General features: G+C 43.6%; 1 protein-coding gene across 1 annotated transcript in view; it reads right to left on the bottom strand.

Moving 5' to 3' along the window:
- Window positions 1–2,231: 2,231 nt before the first annotated feature.
- The window catches only part of USP38 (ubiquitin specific peptidase 38), a 534,729-nt gene continuing 514,589 nt past the window's right edge, over window positions 2,232–22,371 (bottom strand). The window contains exon 10 of the mRNA XM_044062265.1: window positions 2,232–7,851. Within this exon, the coding sequence (XP_043918200.1) occupies window positions 7,690–7,851 (162 nt within the window). The 3' untranslated portion in view covers window positions 2,232–7,689. The remainder of the gene's footprint in view (window positions 7,852–22,371) is intronic.

Below are 22,371 nucleotides of genomic sequence, written 5' to 3'. Positions count from 1 at the left end.
CCAGAGGTCAACCCCGCACTGGTTAGATCTGACCATAAACTAATCACTCTGGATATCCACATGCTGCCCCCACCCCCCGGTCAAAGAAGCCACCATGAAAAACTTTTCAAAAGCAAACTTCACGTTACTTAAGACCGAGGTGGAAAGTTTCAAAGCCCCCATCCTAAAGATAATGTTGCCCAAGCTGCAAAATGCTAAACTAATGCACTCTACGGGCACCTACACGAATGCATGGATTGTGCTATCCCAAGCAAAACCAAGACTCACTCCTCCAAGAAAAGCAAACCAGTCTGGTGGCCCCCTGCCATAAACAAGCTATACAATAGAATGAGGAAACTAGTACAAAAAAGAGTAAAATCCCAAAAAGGGAAGACATCCCTGATCAGTATCAGCAAGAAACTACGATCCCTCATAAAATCATCCAAGGCTAGCTTTGAAAGAAAAATTTCCAAGGACTCCATGGATAACAACAAGGCATTCTTCAGCTATGTCAAGAATCTACGTGGCAATTCTCAGATTTGCTCGGAGTTGGTGCAGAATGGCACAAAATACACTGAACCAACCGATATCGCCAACATCCTGGCAGACAGGTTCAGTGAAAACCTCACCCCCTTCTCACCCCCAAAAGGACCCACAACCATACCAGAAGAATGTAGTGCCCCTGAAATAACAGACACTCAGGTTAAAACAGCTCTCTCCAAAGGCAAACACACAACATCAATGGGACCGGATGGTGTCCCAGGCTAAGTCCCTCACAAGCTCAAAGATGAACTAACCCCTCACCTAAACACACTGTTCAAACTCAGCCTCTCCACCAGCTACGTGCCCAGAGGGCGGCGCACAGCAATAGTTATTCTGCTCCACAAAAGTTGAGCCACAACAGACCCCGTGAATTATCTCCCTATAAGCCTGACTAGCTTGGTCTGCAAGGCTATGGAGCGCATCATCATGGATCTCATTAACAGGGACATTGGGAACCTCCAAACCCTGGACCCTACCCAGTTTGGCTTTGTTAAGGGCAGATCATGCCTCCTAAACCTGGTGGACTTATTTGAGACAGTTACCAAGGCTATAGACGAGGGAAAGGTGGTCCACACAGCCTACCTAGACCTCGCAAAGGCCTTCGACACCATTCCCCATTCTGGTATTATAGACAAGCTCACCAGCCTTAACATAAACCCCTATGTCACGAGATGGGTTGCCAACTGGCTCACGGACAGAACCCACATGGTAAGAGTTCCGGGAGCTAGGTCTGACTCTGAACCGGTTACAAGTGGCATTCCCCAGGGATCAGTCCTAGGACCACTCCTGATCGGCATATACTTCTCAGAGGTACAGGCAAGCACAGGAGGACTATGGCTGACCAAGTTCGCAGACGACTGCAAACTAGGGGCTATAACTGACTCTCTGGCTGACACAGACATACTCCAAAAGGGTCTCACTAAGACAGATACCTGGTGACAAAACCATGGCCTCAAGCTAAATGCCAAAAAGTGCAGTCATCCCCTTTGGAAAAAACAAAGTACCCACAAACTACCACATAGGTGGTAGCCCCCTAAATCCGTAAGACGTAATAAGGGATCTGGGGACCCAAGTAGACGGTAATCTCTCCTTTGATAATCACATTGGCAAAGAGGTTAGAAAATCCTTCTATGTGGCCCACCTCATCACAAAAGGGTTTGCATCCAGATCAAAAGAGGTCATTGTGCTCCTCTATGCATCACTCATCAGACCCATCATAGAGTACACCACCTCATTTGGGATGTACCTTACAAGACACCTGCAACAGCTGGAAAGACCACAGAAGTACCTCACCAACAGGATGACTGGCCTAAAACAGATGCCCTATGCAGCTCATCTACAGAAACTCCAGCTGTACTCGGTTGCATTCCGCATACTCAGAGGTGATCTCTGCCTGACATACAAGGCCATGTCCAACCCAGAATTGATGGACATGCTCCACCTAAAGAAAACCACATCCCCTTGAGCCACACAGTCTAGGGATCTAAACCTCACCACAACAATAAAATAGGACATGCTGGAGGGATACATTCCTGTTCCAGAGACTTCCCATGCTCTGGAGGAAGATTCAAATCTACATTAGGCAGAGCTCCTCGCTAACACTCAAGAGAAACCTTGACGAGTGGATAGGAAACAGAAAGTATACCCCAGGGATCACTTCAATGGCTCTGCTGGACAGAAGCACAGGGAACTAATCTAAGGGGGCGGCGAAAGCCAATATATTCCGGCTAGGCTTATAAATGCCTTCGGGCAGATAGCCTAGTACCTACCTATGAACCTATGCTGTCTGATGGTAAAAACATATTGCAGTCAATAACTTGCTTGGAAAGCATTTGCTTGGCAATTGCCAGGTTCTTTTCACCTGATACAAAGAAGACAGGGCATGTCTAAGGTATAATGGCTCTGCTTGTTCTAGCTCATGAGTTCTGCCTCTAAAAGGAAACTACTAAGATAAATGAATTGCTTTAAAGACTATACCAGTATCACTTTCTGGGAGGAAATGGGACCTGATCTTTATGGATGGTCAGAGAGGACTCCCTATAAATAAGGGCCCACAACTTAGAGAAATGATGGCCACCAATAAAAGCATCTTCCAAAACAGAAGAACCAAAAACTACCAAATCATCCAGTCTGGATAACAGAATAGCAACAGTCTCTAAATCATGACGTTCTACGCCGTGGCCCTCTGCCCTCCAAAGAGATTTTTTTCCAAAGATGTATAAAGATGCAGAATTCTACTAAAGAACTACTTAATCAGTCCGTGATCAGCCACAGTTCTGCCCTTCACAAGTTTGCAATGTACACAAATGGCAGAAACACATACCATTAACACGGAATAACTAAAATCCAACTCAAACAGGTTTCTGACATAGGTTAGGTTCACCAGAAACTAACAGACTAAAGTGGTACAGAACACATCTCTGGTAAGATGGAGAACCACTCTGACTTACCATCAATGTTCAATGTGCAGAAGAATTAATAGCAGCTTCACTCACCTCACAGACTCCAGCCAGAGATCTTGTGGGAGAGACTGAGTTAAGCAATAAGGCAGGCCCTGAAGCAGAGTTGGATTTTATTCAACTGAGGTGAATTACCCCAGCTTTTGTTAAGACAGTTGTCTGTGTTTTCAGTGACCTCAGAAAGTGAAACCACAAATCTTATGGTCACCTCAGAGAATGGAGGATGCCTTTTTTCTCTGAATTTTCTGAGAAGGTGTGCAACATAAAGAACTGGTGGGAAGACCTACAAGAATATTTTCTGCCACAGGAAAGAAAACATGCCTGACTACTCCCATGGTCTCCCAGAAGATCCTGACAAGATCAAATGTTGGTATCCTTGACTCCAAGGGAACACAGCAGTTGCTGCTTAGGAAGTCCACTAGCACATTCACTTCCTCTTGAGTGTCACGTTACTAAGGCAGTTCCTTAGAGTAAAAACAACTACTAGAATGGCATCAACTCTCTGCAGATAGGGTTATGAGCTTATGTCATCAGGCTAGTTCAAGCAGCACACCATAACCTGGATGAATGACTCCAAAGTAGTAAGGGCAATGGTACTGACTCCTTTTACAGAGCTTTTAGAACAAAGAATAACTCTGATTAGTGTATGAAGATTCCCATCTCCTGTGACTCATTTCTCCCATGATCTGGGAGGACTGGAGGCGAGCTTCCCAATAAGCTAACAATGCATTCATTTTCAAGACATATGACAGGTTAAGTATTATGACCAAAAGGTGCACAGAGTTGGTGGAAAAAGTCCACTATTCCAGTGAATGCTGGCAGGAGTTCGATACTAAAAGAGTGTCATTTGGTAGCTTTGTGGCCACTGACATCTCACTGTCCACTGCAGCAGCCACACTCACAGAGGTGCAAGACGAGAAAAAGATACAGGAAGGTTCATATTTACCTAGGCTGTAAAGGCAACAGCTTACTGGAACCTGCTTAAATACAGCAACAACCAGCACTGAAAGATGTGTCAAATTCTGCCCTAATGAAGGCAATTCTATGAAAAGAGGCCATGAAGAAATCATCCTAGTTTATGGTGATCTCCAGAGCCAGTTTCTTCAACTGCAAGGCCTCCCTTCACGAAAAGTAACTTTTTAATACACACAATGGATGAAGAGGACAGGTCAAATGGCAACACTTTTACAGAATGCGGTAACCATTCACAGTGGGCCAAAGGAACCTCCCTGTGTGGAATCCAGAAACTGATGCACCAAAAGAAATACAACAATCTGACTTAATGGGATGAAACCTTGTCGACAGCCTACGTGATCAGTGTTCCATCAGTGGTATAGGTATCTGAGAGGCCAGGCAGTGTAGGATGAGTTGAGCTTCAGCAGGCAATGCTAGTAGGCGCATTCTTGGTGTGGGGTGGAGGCTGCAAGGCCTGTGGCAGTTTCAACACCTAGTGGTGGCAGGGTGCATCACTTACCTGTAATGGCCAGGTTGGCTTGCTCCATCAATGAAGAGGCCTGCTCTGTTGAACTGGGGAAAGGGGGAAGCTTGTATGGAATTATGCATGCCTCTTCTCCCTGACCAGATGGAAGTGCACTTGCCCCCCCCCCCCAAACCGGCAGCTATTACTAGTTATGAAGTCACTTCTTGGATAGATGGGTAAGCCGCTCCTCAGGATCTCAGAGCTGTCCCACTCCTTACCAGCCAACTCTCAACAAAGTGGGAATAAATGAGTTGATTAGGTTTCTTGGGTAGGAACAAATGGCTGTGGATGTCTGGTTCCCACCTCCATATGAACTAATGGGGAGAAATGGGTGCAGACACAGCAGTTGGGCAGGCATAACTTCCTGGACAGAAACCATCCAAAATCAGATGCACTAATTTTTCTCACTTGAAATCACTACAAATGAGAAAAATATCATCACATCCTCTTTGGAAGAAGATGATGAAGAAGAATAAGATGGCAGGACAAACCACAGCCTTTCTTTTTAAGAATATAGTTTACGTCTCTTTTGCAAATTAGTACACAACAGTTTTGATCACATCTAATATCCAAAAGTCCTCTAATATCTGTCCAAACTAGAGCAAACTTGGAAAACTGGCCCATATACAATCGTAATGGCAGTCAGAACTTCAGCTGCTGGGTTGGCACAGGGATCTTCCTCAAGGACTTGTTCAACACAGATGATGAGGTAACACTGTCTGATGCTTAAGGCATCTGCCTCATTCTAAAGGGGGGGGGGGCACTTTTTCCTCTATGGAGAACTGGACGATCATGAAAAAATAAAATGAGGTGTATAGTGTCAAGAGAGACCTTGCCTTGTAATTAATACCTCTTTCATCTTTTAAAGGTAATTAGCCAGAGTCTATAAGACCTAAATAAAGACAACTGTAATCCTGAAGAGGGTACCAAAATGTCCTGACTAAATAGGATAGCCCAAGCCTCACTATTTGGTACAGGGCACTTATGACAGCCTGCTGCCGTAGCCATAGCATCACCACAGATAAAATTACAGCACCCCACATGAAAGCTATATAAAAATCAGTATTAAGGGTATTTTCTAAAACCTCCCTCTTGCCAGACTCTTGAAGATGTACTAGCTCTTCCACTGCCTAACCAATTAAGAAAGGCATGAACTTGGACAAATGGTTGAGGAATGGCGAGAATGCATGGATGTCTGCTCCAGGATGCCTAATTAGGAAGTCACTCCACTTTGCTGGGGCTTGTAGAGTATATCAGCCTTCTGCTGAGTAGACAGAGCAAATTTCAGATGCTTCTGGGCTGTATAAATAGTATTCTGAAGTAAAAAGTCCATGGGTGTGATGGCCCAGAGTGTGCAGATATTAAGATATTTTTTGGAGTTGGTGAAAAAAAATAGCAGTGAAGAAAAAGGCCAGTCCAAGGTGCACTTCTTCAACCCAAGTAACTCACTAAAACAAAGATCATTTACTAGGCACCTACAAGAAGGAGAAGTCTCACAATCCTTGCTTGTTTCTGCGATAAGGCCATCATGATCCATCCAACTCCTTTACAGGGTAACGATGAAGGAGGAAACTTTCTCTTACTATCTGCTGCAGAAGAGTTGTCCACACTCACCTTGCATAAACACAACAAATGAGTGACAGGTGAGCTTGGTCTTCAGAAACCTACACAAGCCCTATTACTAGAGATAGGCTGTGCATCTTATGGGTAAGCTCCTATATTCACAGTGACAACTCTCACAGTAATACATCAACCAAAAGAGATGCATCTGGCATCCAAGCAAACCCCTCAAGTAAACCAGGAAGACCTGCTTGAGTCTTCTCTACCCTGGCCATTGATTCTTGTTTGACTCAGGAGGGAGAGGTTGGGGTGGTTATAAAAAATAATAACACTTTAGTCCTGAGTACCTAAAGATAACCGCTAAGCCAGCCCTGGACACGAATGTGGGACAGCTGGTATGGACACTTTGAAACTTCTAAGGGAGCTATGGAGGTTCACCTCTCCCTTCAGACCTTTGAAAGGTATAAGCTTGATTATTACAAGCTGAAAGGAATTTCATAACTTGCAAGTTGTACACAAACTGTCTCATGGACAAATTTATTAGGAGCAATTTGTGACTGATGTCTGGCTTTTTACTCCCTTACTTTTGCCCAGTGCTCCAGCAGTCTGGGAATGTGAATGGAACCCTCCTGCCCATCCCTGAGCTAAGCATCCTCCTCAACCACCATATTAAGAGACTTAAGGTAGGCCTTCAAATTCTTCTTTTTTTATATGGTGGCAAGGCAGAAGTGCTGGCACTTAAAAAGTATGATTCCTGTCATGCTCTCATTAAAAGGCAAAGACAGTGACTGTGTGGGTACCATCTTGTTATCTGGAGACCACAGAAATGCTCAAAGGTTTTAGCACTTTGACAACAAAAACAGGCACTTTTTATGCTGAACTTAAGGATCAATCTTTAATCTAATCTAATCTCTAATCTGTGTGAGCAGACGAAAACAGCACAGTCATACAAGGTATCTAATCTCTAATCTTTGTGAGCAGACGAAATCAGCACAGTCATACAGGGTACGACAGCACACTTCCAACATAACATATGACATCAACAACATACACTGGTAGAAATTATGCACTTCCCCAACTACGGACATGATAAAAAAAACAGAAACAAGTCAAGCTGGGGATTTCAAAACAGGAAATCGGAAACCTCAATAGCTACCCATTACAGAAGGCCTCAAAAGTCAGAACTTATATTTTATTTAGCTAAATGTTACTATACAGAGTTTTATGTTATTATTTTATTTTCTATTATTAGATGAGAAATTTTATTACTTGAAAACATCCCTCTTCTTTTTCCTCTTCTCGCAAAAAAAGTCACAAACACAGTCAAAATGAAAAAGCTTAAATGCGATACTTCTTAGGGCTACTGAAATATTTAATATTATTATTCCACTGCAGTGCAACTTATTACCCGCATATGACTACTATGGCATTTCAGGAAAGTCTTTCCCAGTCATACATATGGAAGTGTGTTTTGAAGAGGTAGACATTTTCCACAATGTACTTGGTATAATAGTCTTTGTAGTAATAAATTAAAACAGCTAAATCATGTTAAGTGTATCTTCTTAACTGTTAAAATATCATGTGACTTCAAACAAAAAAGACTGTTAAAAAAGCAGCATAATGCTATTTTAAACTATGCAGTGCAAACTCAGCAATGTTGTCCATAAGTCAAAAAACAAGTCTACTGATGGTACTGAATCCACCACCTCCTCCACCGCCGGCTGGTCCACAACTCCCAGGAGGGTCACTATCATCAAATCCATTTGGTCGAAATGAGCATGAGGTTGATGCTGCTTGTAAAGCTCGTGTACGAGCATTAAGTTCCTGTTCCTAAATATTAAAACAATATGTTATATTAAATGACTGTTGTAATAAGCATCATACAAAGAACATTTTACTCAATTTATGTTCTTCTAAGGGATGAGATGAGAAATTTCACTAATTGTGCATAAATAACTCAATGAAACTTAAAATCCACTCAAGGCATATTGTAAATGCTATGCTAATCACGATGTATACAACCTTTTAAAGATGGATGTCTGACTTGAAATAAGCGACCAGAATGACACTGCAGCAACAAGTTTAAGATGTTAAAAAATAAACCTGAATGTTACGTCTGCTGACCTAACATTATTTGCAGATCCCCAATAAGTGCACAAGTATGAGGACTAACTTACAAATGACATTCCAAATTTAATCATCATCATATTTGCCCTACTGCCTCCTTTCAATAGAAATGGTGACTACCCCTGGAAAAGTCAAAAGCTAAGTCTAGGTGCTATAGTAATGGCTAGCATGCTAAAGGGTACTTATCTGGCTTGTTTAATTTCTTGTTTGGGAAAGTAGGACCCTGGTAGGTTTTTGCACTGCCTCAGAGCTTGTACACCAAGCTCCACACTCAGGCTTTCAAACCACTCAGGGAATCCCACACCAAGAAGTGTTGAGTTCAAAGCATTACTAACTCAGGGAATGTACTTGTCTGTTAACCAGGTAAGCCTACTGGACACAAATATCCCTTTTTAGGGATGGCACCATTGACTGGGAAAACTACTCGTGTACCAGCTCCTTAGCTCAACGCTTTCCGGAATTCATAAACTCCAATGCCCTGGTTCAACTTATCCACACCCCCACCAGGGGCAACGATATCCTAGACCTAGTCATTACCAACATGAGTGACCGGTGTTCCACACCTGAAGTGAACTCCTCGTTGGTCCGATCCGACCATAAGCTAATCACCCTTGATATCAACATCCTGCCCCCACCCCCACCCCATTAAGGAAACTACGGTAAAACATTTCTCCAAAGCCAACTTCATGCTTCTTAAGACAGAAGTGCTGAACTTCATAACACCCATGTAGATGGACAATACAGTTACAACTGCTGAGTCCTACACAAATACACTCTATAAGCACTTACACGAGTGCATGGATCGTGCTATCCCAAACAGAACCAAGATGCTATCCTCCAAAAAAGGAAGCCAATCTGGTGGTCCCCTGCCATAAACAAACTGTACAACAGAAGGAAGAAACTGTTGCAAAAGAGAGTAAAATCCCATGAGTGGAGGAGCTCCCTGGTCAACCTCAGTAAGAAACTGAGATCCCTTATAAGATCCTCCAAAGCTAGCTACGAAAACAAAATTGTCACTAATTCTAAGGACAACCACAAAGCATTCTATAGCTATGTCAAGAATTTTGATGGCAACACCCAGATCTGCTGAGTTACAGCACAACGGCACGAAAATTACAGAACCAACTGATATTGCCAACATCCTGGCAGATAGGTTCAGTGCTAACTTTACCCCCACCTCACCCACTAAAAGGCCCATATCTATACAGGAAAAATGCAGAGTCCCTGTAATCACAACTACGCAGATAAAAGCTGCACTCTCTAAAGCCAAAAACACAGCATCCATGGGACCGGACAACATTCCAGGCTGCGTTTTACATGAACTTCAGAACAAACTGCTTCCCCACTTAAGCACCATGTTCAAACATAGCCTCGCATCAGGCTTTGTGCCCACTGAATGGTGCACAGCAACAGTTATCCCACTCCACAAAGGGGGAGCCACCACTGATCCCGTGAACTATCGACCTATTAGCCTGACACCACTGATCCCGTGAACTATCGACCTATTAGCCTGACGAGCCTGGTATGCAATGCCATGGAACGTATCATGGAACTCATAAACAAAGACATTGGTAACCTCCAAACTCTGGATCCCACCAAGTTCGGGTTTGTGAAAGGCAGATCATGCCTAATGAACCTGATCGACTTCTTTGAGGCAGTCACCAAAGCCGTAGATGAGGGTAAGGTGGTTCACACAGCCTATCTTGACCTTGCCAAGGCTTTCAACATCATTCCCCAGTCTGGAATTATAGCTAAACTCACTAAACTAGGTATAAATCCTTATGTCACAAGATGGGTTGCCAACTGGCTCACTGACAGAATCCACACTATAAAAGTTGCAGACTCCAAATCTGACCTCAAAGCAGTGACAAGTGGAGTACCACAGGGTTCCATCCTGGGACCTCTCCTGTTTGGTATCTACTTTTCTGAAGTACTGGCTAACACAGAAGGCCTCTGGCTAAGGAAGTTCGCAGATGACTGCAAACTAGGAGTCATAGTCAAGTCCCCAAATGATATGGACATCCTACAGAAGGGCCTCGCTGACACAGATGCCTGGTGTCAGAGCCATGGCCTCAAGCTCAATGCCAAAAAGTGCAGTGTCATCCCCTTTAGTAAAACTCTGTATCCATGAACTACCACATAGGCAGCAATCTACTTAACACCGAATGTGTGATAAAAGACCTTGGGACCCAGGTGGACAGTAGTCTCTCCTTTGATAGTCACATTGCCACAGTAGTCAGGAAGTCCTTCTACATGGCACACCTCATCATAAAAGGGTCTCATCCAGGAAAAAAGAGGTCATTTTTCCCCTCTACTCGACACTCATTAGACCCATTATAAAGTACAATGCCCCTTTTGGATCATCACAAGACATTTGCAGCAGCTAGAAAGGCCACGGAAGTACCTCACAAAGAGGATTACTGGCCTCAAACAAATGCCCTACATTGACCGCCTCAAAAAACTCCAGCTTTACTCTGTGGCATATCGCCTACTCCGAGGTGATCTCTGCCTAACATATAAAGCTATGTCAAACCCAGAGCTGTTGGACATGCTACACCTAAAGAAATCCCAATCCCTCTGAGCTACACGCTCTAGGGACCTAGACCTTGTCACTACAATAAACAGGACATGCTGGAGGGATGGATTCCTGTCCCAGAGACTTTCCATACTCTGAAACAGGCTACCCATCTATGTCAAGCAAAGTTCTTCATTAGCACTCTTCAAGAAAAATCTTGATGAGTGGATGGGAAATAGGAGCATTTCTCCCCGGGCCTCCGCTGAAAACAGGATCTGTGGAACCTAGTCAGACTTTCCCGGTCAACAAATGTTAAATAAATAAAAATAAAAATGGGAAATAGGAAATACACCCTGGGGATCACTTCTGTGTCTCTGCTCGACAGTGGCACAGGAAAATAACTTTCTTGGGTGGCGTAAGCCAGGGAACCTTGTTGGCTAGGCTTACATAGGCCCTTGGGCCGATAGCCTAGTACCTACCTATGAACCTATGTCCCTGTGTAGGTTTCTCTAGTGTGATCTGGTTTCCTCTTATTTCCCAAAGGCATGCCAGAGGTGAAATGAGTATTCTCTGCATTGCTTGCAGGAGTATATGCCTGGGTAAGAAAGGTGATTTTTTGTGTGTGTGTGTGTGTGTGTGTGTGTGTACGTGCAAGCACAAGTATGAAACAAAATGGCATCATCATCATCATCAATCTACTTTTTTCCCCATTTTTCTATGTGGTTGGGGTGTCACATCAACGTTTGTCATTTCTCTTGATTCAATGCAATTTTCTTACCTTCTTTGAGAGTCATACCCAACTGTCACATGTCTTCTCTCACACAATACATTCATCTCTTTGCTGGACAGAAACTCACCAAATGGGGTATTATATTCAATGATTGGCCTGGTGAGAGCTGAGAACAGTGTTATGACTGCACCTCTTGACCTAGATAACATTCCTTTAGATCCAAGCTGTGCAACAAAAAGGATATCCATAAAACAGTGGATACGTGGTAATCAAAGCACAGTTCACTGTTGACATAGGTTCCCAGATCCCCGACTACTTTCAGGGGTCTGTTGTCAGTGTGATAGTTACAAGGGAAGTCATGCTTGCTGAAAGATACCATTATTCATTTCTTGGTATTTAGTTTTAGCCCATAGTTTTGACAAAAATTATTTGTTTGGGAAAGGAGTTCTTGGAGGACTAGCTCCTAAGCAGATGGAGAGAAACCAGCAGGTGCACTTGGCAATATTGATATGATTAAACTTCCTGAATATATGTGCAGTGCAACTACTCCCCTGTTCACAAGCACTTGAGTAAATAAATGAGGAGTGTCTTTGCAAAAGGACTCTTTAGGAATGAAATCACTGAAGCCACTGAGCTCCAAAAGGGTACCAAGGTACTTTTTTTTTCTTTGAAACCAAAAAGAATCTTCACTAATATTGAAGTCTCTGTGGATATGCTCTGACCTCCAAGATGTCTCTTCTTTGGAAGGGTTCAACAGCTCCTTCCTTGCTCAGTGGGTCTGATTGGAAGGGGCATCCGGCTAGGGTAAAGACTGAGGAATAGGATGGGAGAAGAAGGTTGCACTATAACTACGGATTATAATCTCAGTCTCTATGGTGGAATCCACTTCAGGTATCTTATACCAAAATTGGCTTGTAGAGGCTCTCCTCCTAACTGCATCTGAAGAAAGGTAGTCAAGGTAAGAGTCAGGAGTGTTGCGATAGGTCATGACATTGACTACAGCTCTGGGCTAGCAACCATGCTGATCGATCAGAAATAAGAAGTTATGTACCTACCATAACGTTCCATGTTAGTTGTCTTCTCTCGCCTTCTTTCTTGCTTGATGGGTTCGGAGCCGATCCCTCGGCTCCGACTCGGCACTTGCTAAGCTCGAGAGTCACTTTTACCAGCTCGAGGCAGCCCCATATCCCATGATGCAAGGCGGTAAGTACCCAGATCTCGTTTGATGACAAAGGGCAATAGCACCAAGCAAAAAATACTTCCCAAAGGAAGAAAGAAAACTTACAGATGGAAGAAGGACCAGGTCTGAATGGTCTTCAGCATAATAATTTCTTATAACAAGGTCTGTCCAGGCCAGGGGAAGGAGGGAGGGTAAGAAAGAAGGCGAGAGAAGACAACTAACATGGAACGTTATGGTAGGTACATAACTTCTTAATGTTAAGTTGTCAATCTCGCCTTCATTCTGCTTGATGGGACCGTCCCCTAGCACCTCTATCCTGGGTGGCTCAATGGAACAGACTCTTGAGGACTGTAGAGCCAAAACTGGCTCTGTCCCTGGAGGCCAAGTCCAATTTGTAATGGGAAACAAAAGTGTGAGGAGTGGCCCAAGTGGCCACTGCACAAATAGTGTCTAAAGGAAGTCTAGCTTGAAAGGCTGTAGAAGTAGCTAAGCTTCTAGTTGAATGTGCTTTAGGTTTTGAGCACAGCTGTTTTGCTCTGAGCAGATAAATTTCAGAGATGACCGAAGAAAGCCATCTGGACAAGGTCACTTTAGAAACAGGAAGGCCTTTTTTATTATCCGCATAGGAAACAAAAAGTTGATCAGATTTTCTAAATTTTTTTGTTCTGTCCAAATAATATCTAAGTTGACGATGGACATCAAGATAATGTAGTTTTTGTTCAGCTCTGTCTGAATAGTTTGGGAAAAATACAGGGAGATCGATGGATTGATTCAAATTGGTCTTTGAAGCGACCTTAGGTAAAAAGGTCGGATTAGTTCTCAAAGATGCTCTGTCTTTGTGAAAAACCAAATAGGGGGGTCGAACCGATAGAGCATGAAGTTCAGACACCTTCCTGGCCGATGTAATAGCCACTAGGAATAAAGTTTTCCAAGAAAGAAATTTCAGGGAACAAGAAACAGCTGGCTCGAAGGGGGGAAGAATTAAGGATGTCAGCACTAAATTTAGATCCCACTGAGGAGGAGGATTCCTGACTGGGGGCTTTAGTAGGAAAATTCCTTTCAAGAAGGCCCTGCAGAGCCTATGGGACATAATATTATGATCTGCTACCCGACATGAAAGTTGGAGATAGCAGCCAATTGAACTCTGACTGTGGAAGAAGAGGAACCTGCATGAAAAATCTCTGCTAAGAAGTCCAGGACTGCCTGAATAGGGGCAGTGAAAGGATCAATATTTTGGCCTTAGCCCAATAAGAGAAGCGTTTCCATTTGCTTGTATAAATCCTCCTGGTAGAGGATTTTAACGGTTACTATGATGTCTCTAACAGGATTAGAGATCAAGGGAAGCCTGGCTAAGGAAGGAAGTGGAGCAACCATGCTGTGAGGTTGAGAGAAGGGATAGACCGGTGCAGCTGACCCGACAGAATCAGAAGATCTGGTACTGGGTCCAGATGCCACGGCTGCACCAAAAGGTGATGATGGAGGAACGGAACCAAACTTGTCGAGGCCAGTAAGGGCAATGAGAATCAATTTGGCTCTCAAACGGTAGCTTTCTGGATAAGTTGAGGGATCAGAGGAAATGGAGGAAGGCATAAAGAAGTCCCTGGGGCCAATCCTGGGTCAGAGCGTCTCTGGGGATGGCCTGGTAGAGGGAAGAGACAGAAGAAGTCTGGACATTTGCTGTTTTGGGGAGTAGCAAAAGATCGCAACATGGGACCCCATTCCAGAAATATCTCTTCCGCTATAGACTGCTTGAGAGACCACTCGTGAGGCATGAGAATAGCTCTGCTCAATCTGTCCGCTACAATGTTGGTTTTCCCAGGGATATGCGTTGCTACCAGAAACCGATGAGAGGAGATCGCCCATTGCCATAGTCTGAGCGCTTCCGACACAAGGGGTAGGATTTGGTTCCGCCCTGTTTGTTGATATACCAAACTACAGACATGTTGTCTGTGTGGACTGCAAATTGTCCCTACGGGAAGAAAGTCGTTGAGGGCTTGCAACGCTAAAAGCACTGCTCTCATCTCCAGGACATTTATGTGCAGATGGTACCAACGGTTGCCACGCCCCATGAACCATCCTGCCCTGATAATGCCCCCACCCGATCAGGAGGCATCCGTGGTGACTGTGGCTATCGGGATGGGGTACAAAGTACCTGCCCTGGTGAACCTGAGGAGATGTGATCCACCAAGCAAGATGATCTTTGCAAGTTTGTGTCACCAGAATCTGGTGACGATAGGAAGTTGTTGGTACGACCACTGTGTGAACAGCATCCACTGAAGAAGGCGCATGTAGAATCGAGCCAGGGGAAGAAGAGTAATGGCCGCAGCCATGAGGCCTAATACCTTTAGAACCATTCTGGCCTGTACTTTCTTGTTGGCCAGAATGATCCTGACATGACTCTGAATGTCTGAAACTCTTTGATCTATAAGGGTAGCTGACATCCTAACAGTGTTTAAGTTTGCCTATGAAGGTAATAGACTGGCAGGGCGATAAGGATGACTTTTCAAGTTGATCGAGATGCCCAAATGAGAACAAAGATTTATTGTATAATCCTGGCTTGTATAAGCTGATGCCTGGTGGTGGCTGACAGGAGCCAGTCGTCGAGATACGGAAACACCTGGAATCCTTGACGCCTCAGGTGAGCCGTGACCACTGCCATGCATTTGGTGAACACTCTGGGGCTGTAGTGAGACCAAAGGGCAGGGCTCTGAACTGGAAATGACTGGACCCCAGCCGAAAGCGGAGAAATCTCCTGGAGCGTCTGTGAATTTTGATGTGATAGTACGCATCCTGAAGATCTATTGAGCACATCCAGTTGTCCTTCTGTAAGAAGGGCAGAATTGACTGAAGAGTGACCATTCGAATCTTGTCTTCCTCACAGACTTGTTGAGTCTGCTGAGATCCAATATTGGTCTCAGTCTCCCGTCTTTTTGGGGACCAAAAAGAACCTTGAGTAGATTCCCGGCTCTGAATGGTCTGTTGTAACTGGCTGAATGGCTCTTTTTTGCAGTAGTTTTGAGACTTCTAACTCTGCAATTTCCCTTAGACCGGGTGGCACATCTGGAAGGGAATTTGAAGGAAAGGACTTTCCTCGAAGGAATTATGTAACCCTTGGATATGATCGACTGTACCCATCTGTCTTGAGTGAGGGAATGCCAGGCTTCTGGGTACAGTGATAATCTTCCCAGACTGCCTCCAAGGAGGGACAGCCGAGCAACATCTCAGGGATGCTGAAAGGGCTTGTCAGAGAGGCTCTCTGTTTCCCTGTTTTGGACCCCTCTGCCTCAGGCGCCTGTTGTTGTTACCCCCTCTGCCTCTAGGGGTAAACTGACCACGTGAATCGCGTGACTCCTTGGGATTTATGGAACCACATTTTTCCAAATTTCTGTCCTTTGGGGTAAGGTCTAGAAGGGGTGGAAAACGGACTCCTACAGCAGAAAGAGTCTTGCCGTCCTGCTCGCACCTGGTCAAAGTTTCCTTCACCTGAGGGCCAAACAAAGCTGACCCATCAAAGGGAGAATTTGTGAAGGACGCCTTGAAGGGATCTGCAAAGACACATAGCCGCATCCAGGCTTGGCCTAAGAGCCACACCTGTACCTAAGGCGGCTCTACTCGCTCCATCAGCAGCATATGATATTAGCCGCATGGAGGAGTTTGCAATGGAATTAAGGGTTCCTAGCTGCGAAGCAATTTTTTCCTGAGCTCCTGCAGCTGTAGGATCCTGTACTACTTCACCCAGCTCCTTAAGGATATCCCTCTGGAGTCTGGTGAAGTGACATAGGTAATTCAGCTTAACGACAGCAAAGGTCGCTGAGGAAAACATCCGCCACCATACCTATCCATGGTCCTAGAGTCCTTATTAGGAGGATGGACGGCACGGAAGGATCTGCAAGTTCCTTCTTAGTGGCAGCAGCCACCACCATGGCATCAGCGGGACACCCTTAGTGAGGAATTGCTTGTCACACGGGCAGTGATAAATTTTGAAGGCCTCCTAGGGACTGGCTCTACCGAGTCAGGAGCTGCCCACGCCTTCGGGCAATAACCTGCATAAGGGGTCAAAAGGCAGAGACACCCAGGAGGTGGAGGGCCGAGATCCAAACGCCTCTAGGTATACTGACTCATCCTCAGAGGGATTGTTGGTGGGCCAGTTTCCATCTGTTTAAGGAGTTCTAGGATGTCTGAGAAGGAGACATCCTCAGAGGGGATCTAGGGATCCTCTGACTCATCAAAGTCAGTATCTGAAGTGATAGACTCGGGAGTCTACATGTTTCCTCTTACAAGTCCTCTTTCTAGGAGGATCTCCCAAACATCAGGAGAATCCTCGGAAGAGGGGAAATTCCCAATGGGAAACCTGAGGAGGAGGATCTCTGGGTCCTGTAGCAAGAGAAGTGGCAGAGATGTCAACAGGCACTATAGAGGGAGGAGCTAAGGGAACAGACTGCTGACTGATACCAGTGGCCAGCCCCCCCCCCCCCCACCTATTAGCCTGACGAGCCTGGTATGCAATGCCATGGAACGTATCATGGAACTCATAAACAAAGACATTGGTAACCTCCAAACTCTGGATCCCACCAAGTTCGGGTTTGTGAAAGGCAGATCATGCCTAATGAACCTGATCGACTTCTTTGAGGCAGTCACCAAAGCCGTAGATGAGGGTAAGGTGGTTCACACAGCCTATCTTGACCTTGCCAAGGCTTTCAACATCATTCCCCAGTCTGGAATTATAGCTAAACTCACTAAACTAGGTATAAATCCTTATGTCACAAGATGGGTTGCCAACTGGCTCACTGACAGAATCCACACTATAAAAGTTGCAGACTCCAAATCTGACCTCAAAGCAGTGACAAGTGGAGTACCACAGGGTTCCATCCTGGGACCTCTCCTGTTTGGTATCTACTTTTCTGAAGTACTGGCTAACACAGAAGGCCTCTGGCTAAGGAAGTTCGCAGATGACTGCAAACTAGGAGCCATAGTCAAGTCCCCAAATGATATGGACATCCTACAGAAGGGCCTCGCTGACACAGATGCCTGGTGTCAGAGCCATGGCCTCAAGCTCAATGCCAAAAAGTGCAGTGTCATCCCCTTTAGTAAAACTCTGTATCCATGAACTACCACATAGGCAGCAATCTACTTAACACCGAATGTGTGATAAAAGACCTTGGGACCCAGGTGGACAGTAGTCTCTCCTTTGATAGTCACATTGCCACAGTAGTCAGGAAGTCCTTCTACATGGCACACCTCATCATAAAAGGGTCTCATCCAGGAAAAAAGAGGTCATTTTTCCCCTCTACTCGACACTCATTAGACCCATTATAAAGTACAATGCCCCTTTTGGATCATCACAAGACATTTGCAGCAGCTAGAAAGGCCACGGAAGTACCTCACAAAGAGGATTACTGGCCTCAAACAAATGCCCTACATTGACCGCCTCAAAAAACTCCAGCTTTACTCTGTGGCATATAAGCCTACTCCGAGGTGATCTCTGCCTAACATATAAAGCTATGTCAAACCCAGAGCTGTTGGACATGCTACACCTAAAGAAATCCCAATCCCTCTGAGCTACACGCTCTAGGGACCTAGACCTTGTCACCACAATAAACAGGACATGCTGGAGGGATAGATTCCTGTCCCAGAGACTTTCCATACTCTGAAACAGGCTACCCATCTATGTCAAGCAAAGTTCTTCATTAGCACACTTCAAGAAAAATCTTGATGAGTGGATGGGAAATAGGAGCATTTCTCCCCGGGCCTCCGCTGAAAACAGGATCTATGGAACCTAGTCAGACTTTCCCGGTCAACAAATGTTAAATAAATAAAAATAAAAATGGGAAATAGGAAATACACCCTGGGGATCACTTCTGTGTCTCTGCTCGACAGTGGCACAGGAAAATAACTTTCTTGGGTGGCGTAAGCCAGGGAACCTTGTTGGCTAGGCTTACGTAGGCCCTTGGGCCGATAGCCTAGTACCTACCTATGAACCTATGTCCCTGTGTAGGTTTCTCTAGTGTGATCTGGTTTCCTCTTATTTCCCAAAGGCATGCCAGAGGTGAAATGAGTATTCTCTGCATTGCTTGCAGGGGTATATGCCTGGGTAAGAGAGGTGATTTTTTGTGTGTGTGTGTGTGTGTGTGTGTGTGTGTGTGTGTGTGTGTGTGTGTGTGTGTGTGTGTGTGTGTGTACGTGCAAGCACAAGTATGAAACAAAATGGCATCATCATCATCATCAATCTACTTTTTTCCCCATTTTTCTATGTGGTTGGGGTGTCACATCAACGTTTGTCATTTCTCTTGATTCAATGCAATTTTCTTACCTTCTTTGAGAGTCATACCCAACTGTCACATGTCTTCTCTCACACAATACATTCATCTCTTTGCTGGACAGAAACTCACCAAATGGGGTATTATATTCAATGATTGGCCTGGTGAGAGCTGAGAACAGTGTTATGACTGCACCTCTTGACCTAGATAACATTCCTTTAGATCCAAGCTGTGCAACAAAAGGATATCCATAAAACAGTGGATACGTGGTAATCAAAGCACAGTTCACTGTTGACATAGGTTCCCAGATCCCCGACTACTTTCAGGGGTCTGTTGTCAGTGTGATAGTTACAAGGGAAGTCATGCTTGCTGAAAGATACCATTATTCATTTCTTGGTATTTAGTTTTAGCCCATAGTTTTGACAAAAATTATTTGTTTGGGAAAGGAGTTCTTGGAGGACTAGCCCCTAAGCAGATGGAGAGAAACCAGCAGGTGCACTTGGCAATATTGATATGATTAAACTTCCTGAATATATGTGCAGTGCAACTACTCCCCTGTTCACAAGCACTTGAGTAAATAAATGAGGAGTGTCTTTGCAAAAGGACTCTTTAGGAATGAAATCACTGAAGCCACTGAGCTCCAAAAGGGTACCAAGGTACTTTTTTTTTTTTTGAAACCAAAAAGAATCTTCAATAATATTGAAGTCTCTGTGGATATGCTCTGACCTCCAAGATGTCTCTTCTTTGGAAGCCTTCAACAGCTCCTTCCTTGCTCAGTGGGTCTGATTGGAAGGGGCATCCGGCTAGGGTAAAGACTGAGGAATAGGATGGGAGAAGAAGGTTGCACTATAACTACGGATTATAATCTCAGTTTCTATGGAGGAATCCACTTCAGGTATCTTATACCAAAATTGGCTTGTAGAGGCTCTCCTCCTAACTGCATCTGAAGAAAGGTAGTCAAGGTAAGAGTCAGGAGTGTTGCGATAGGTCATGACATTGACTACAGCTCTGGGCTAGCAACCATGCTGATCGATCAGAAAGTGTAGTTTTATGAACCAATTGTCTCCTGCAGTTGGAGCTGTGGAACTGTACCAGAACCAAGGTCAGCACTGACTACTCTTCTTTCTGGAAAAATAATGCTATGGAGGATAAAACTGGACCCTACAGCACTTTCTCCTTCAAACCTTCATAATTTCTTGTCCAAAGAACATGGGAGGTACATGGGGGGGGGGGGGGGACAATAAATGTCACTTTGTTGTCCTTTGTGAAGGCTGTCAGATGCAGCCAGGAGTGGTGGTGAATGGCTAAGCTAATTCCTGTTACTCTAACAGCCCCTTTTCTTACATTATAGGATATATGGATCATACGATTGCTGACAGTTATGGTCAGCACTTTAGCTTAATTCTTAAACTGTCAAATAATCATCAGTCACATTCTGCATTGCATCGACCAAGTCTCACTAAAAATATGTAATGTGGATTAAACAATTTAGTGTCCACATTGGCAGAGTGCAACATAAAAACACACACTTCCCATAGCTGTCCATTGCCAGATCAGTCTATCTGGGGGATGGATAGCATGAATTAGGTGATGAAATTTTCCTCAGGACTACGGTAGACACAATTATTTTGTTTCTGGGGTTTCTGCCCATGTGGTGCACTTCTTGGGAGACCAGATTATTTGGCATTCTTCAGAAAAAAGTCATATTACCTGGGGCTAGTCTATGTTTGTGGCATTTTTTTGTTTTATTTATTTACTATTTGTTGACTGGCTTAGTCCCACTAGACTAGTAGCCTCTTTTCAGGGGAGACCCAAAGTGGTATTATACTACTAGGTGAGATTTGGCCAGGGCACTGGTAAACCTCATCTATTTGTTACTGTTGTGAGTAGGACCCATTTTGGAGGAGCATGTCCAGTTTCCATTCCAGGCTGACAGAAATAAGGTAGCAGATGGAGAGTGAAGAAGATGATGGAGTGGTGAAGGAAATGAAAGACAAAGCAAATATTGAGACCAGAGAACGTATGCAGGATTCTGAGGAAATGTTTCAAAGAAAGCTGTTTGATGGAGATGAGTCAATAAATGATGGATGTGTAATTACAACTCTCCAGCCGGGAGGGCTGCAGGATAATTTACTTAAACAAATGGTGATGCAAAGTTAGCCAGAAAATAAAGGACATGTTTTCTGAGGTGACATTATGCAGAAAATACAAAAGAAAGATGCAGACACGATCCTGAAGAACAGTGGTGAAATGGAAAAGAAAACATATGCAGAAAAAGTAAAAGAAGGCATAAAGTGGAGTAGCAGAAAAGAAGGCAAAAGTAAATGAAAAACAAAAGTATTTGGTAAAGCTTCAAAGTAAAGAAGACAAATAAATGGACAGGTATGAAGTGTGGGACAATTTAATAGCACCTTTGGGTATAAAAGTACATGAGGTAAGAGCATTTATTCTCGTTGACAAAGAAAAATTTTGTGACATTACATGTGAGAGAGTTTTTTCAATGGAAATTTTTCTTGGAGAATATGAAAAAAAGAAAGACTGTAGCCCATGGAATATTTATGTGATAAAAGCATTTAACAGGGAAACAAAAAAAGATGATTAATGTACAATTTCAAATAGAGGTAGAAAGACTTTGAAAGGACATTCGAAAGTTTTATGTAAAGAAGCACTGGACACTGCAAACATTTATGACAAAAAAAAAGGTTTAAGGGCTGGTGGCTGGAACTGTAGTATTGTGTTAAAAACAGAGAAAAATTATTTATAAATCAAGAATGATACATGTTTAGGACAATAGGGGTTGCTGTAAAATACTGAGGACAACCCAAACATGTTTTTCTTTGTGGAAAAGAAGGGCATTTGATAAGTAACTGCGACAAAAGAAACTATATTTGTGGAAAAATGGGACATGAAGCAAAAAATGTGAACTGAAACGTTATAAATTTAACAAAACTGGACATGTGTGGATGGATTGCAAAAATGAAAACAACAGTAAGGAAAAAGAAAAAGAGAAGAAAATAAACAAATACAAGAAATTTTAGAAGTAGTAGAAATAGAATAAAAATGTTTCTAGATGAGAAAAAAATAGTAAAGAGGACAAAGAAGAAGGTTCTGAAATAAGTGACAAAGAAGTCAAACTGGGAAGTAGTAAAAGGAAGAAAATAATTCTATTGGTAAAAGGGTAAAAAAGAAAATTTAAAGGGATAAGTACAAAAGAAAAACGAAAGGAAATGGATGAAAAATAATATATACAGCTAAAGATTAGGGTTGGTATAATGGCATACCTCTCAACCTGGAAACATCAAAAATCTGGACAAAGGCCCATGAAAAATAGGTACAAACATGTTTGCTGATTAACATATAATTTACATGCATAATTATGCAACCCCATCCACTCCAATGGAATTGTAGGATACCAACTTTCAAACGCAAACTGAAGAACAGACAACCAAAATATGGCCCCAGACCCTGTAGTAAATGGTAACCATTTTTCTTTTTTGAAATGTGCAGCAATGATGTTCACTGAGAAGGGAGAATATGATGA

The sequence above is a fragment of the Protopterus annectens genome, chromosome 2.part1 (genome assembly GCF_019279795.1).
Source record: "Protopterus annectens isolate FY-2018-M chromosome 2.part1, PAN1.0, whole genome shotgun sequence".
Taxonomy (NCBI): domain Eukaryota; kingdom Metazoa; phylum Chordata; order Ceratodontiformes; family Protopteridae; genus Protopterus; species Protopterus annectens.
The sequence above is the reverse complement of the archived record's forward strand: the minus strand, read 5'-3'. Positions and strand labels throughout refer to the sequence as shown.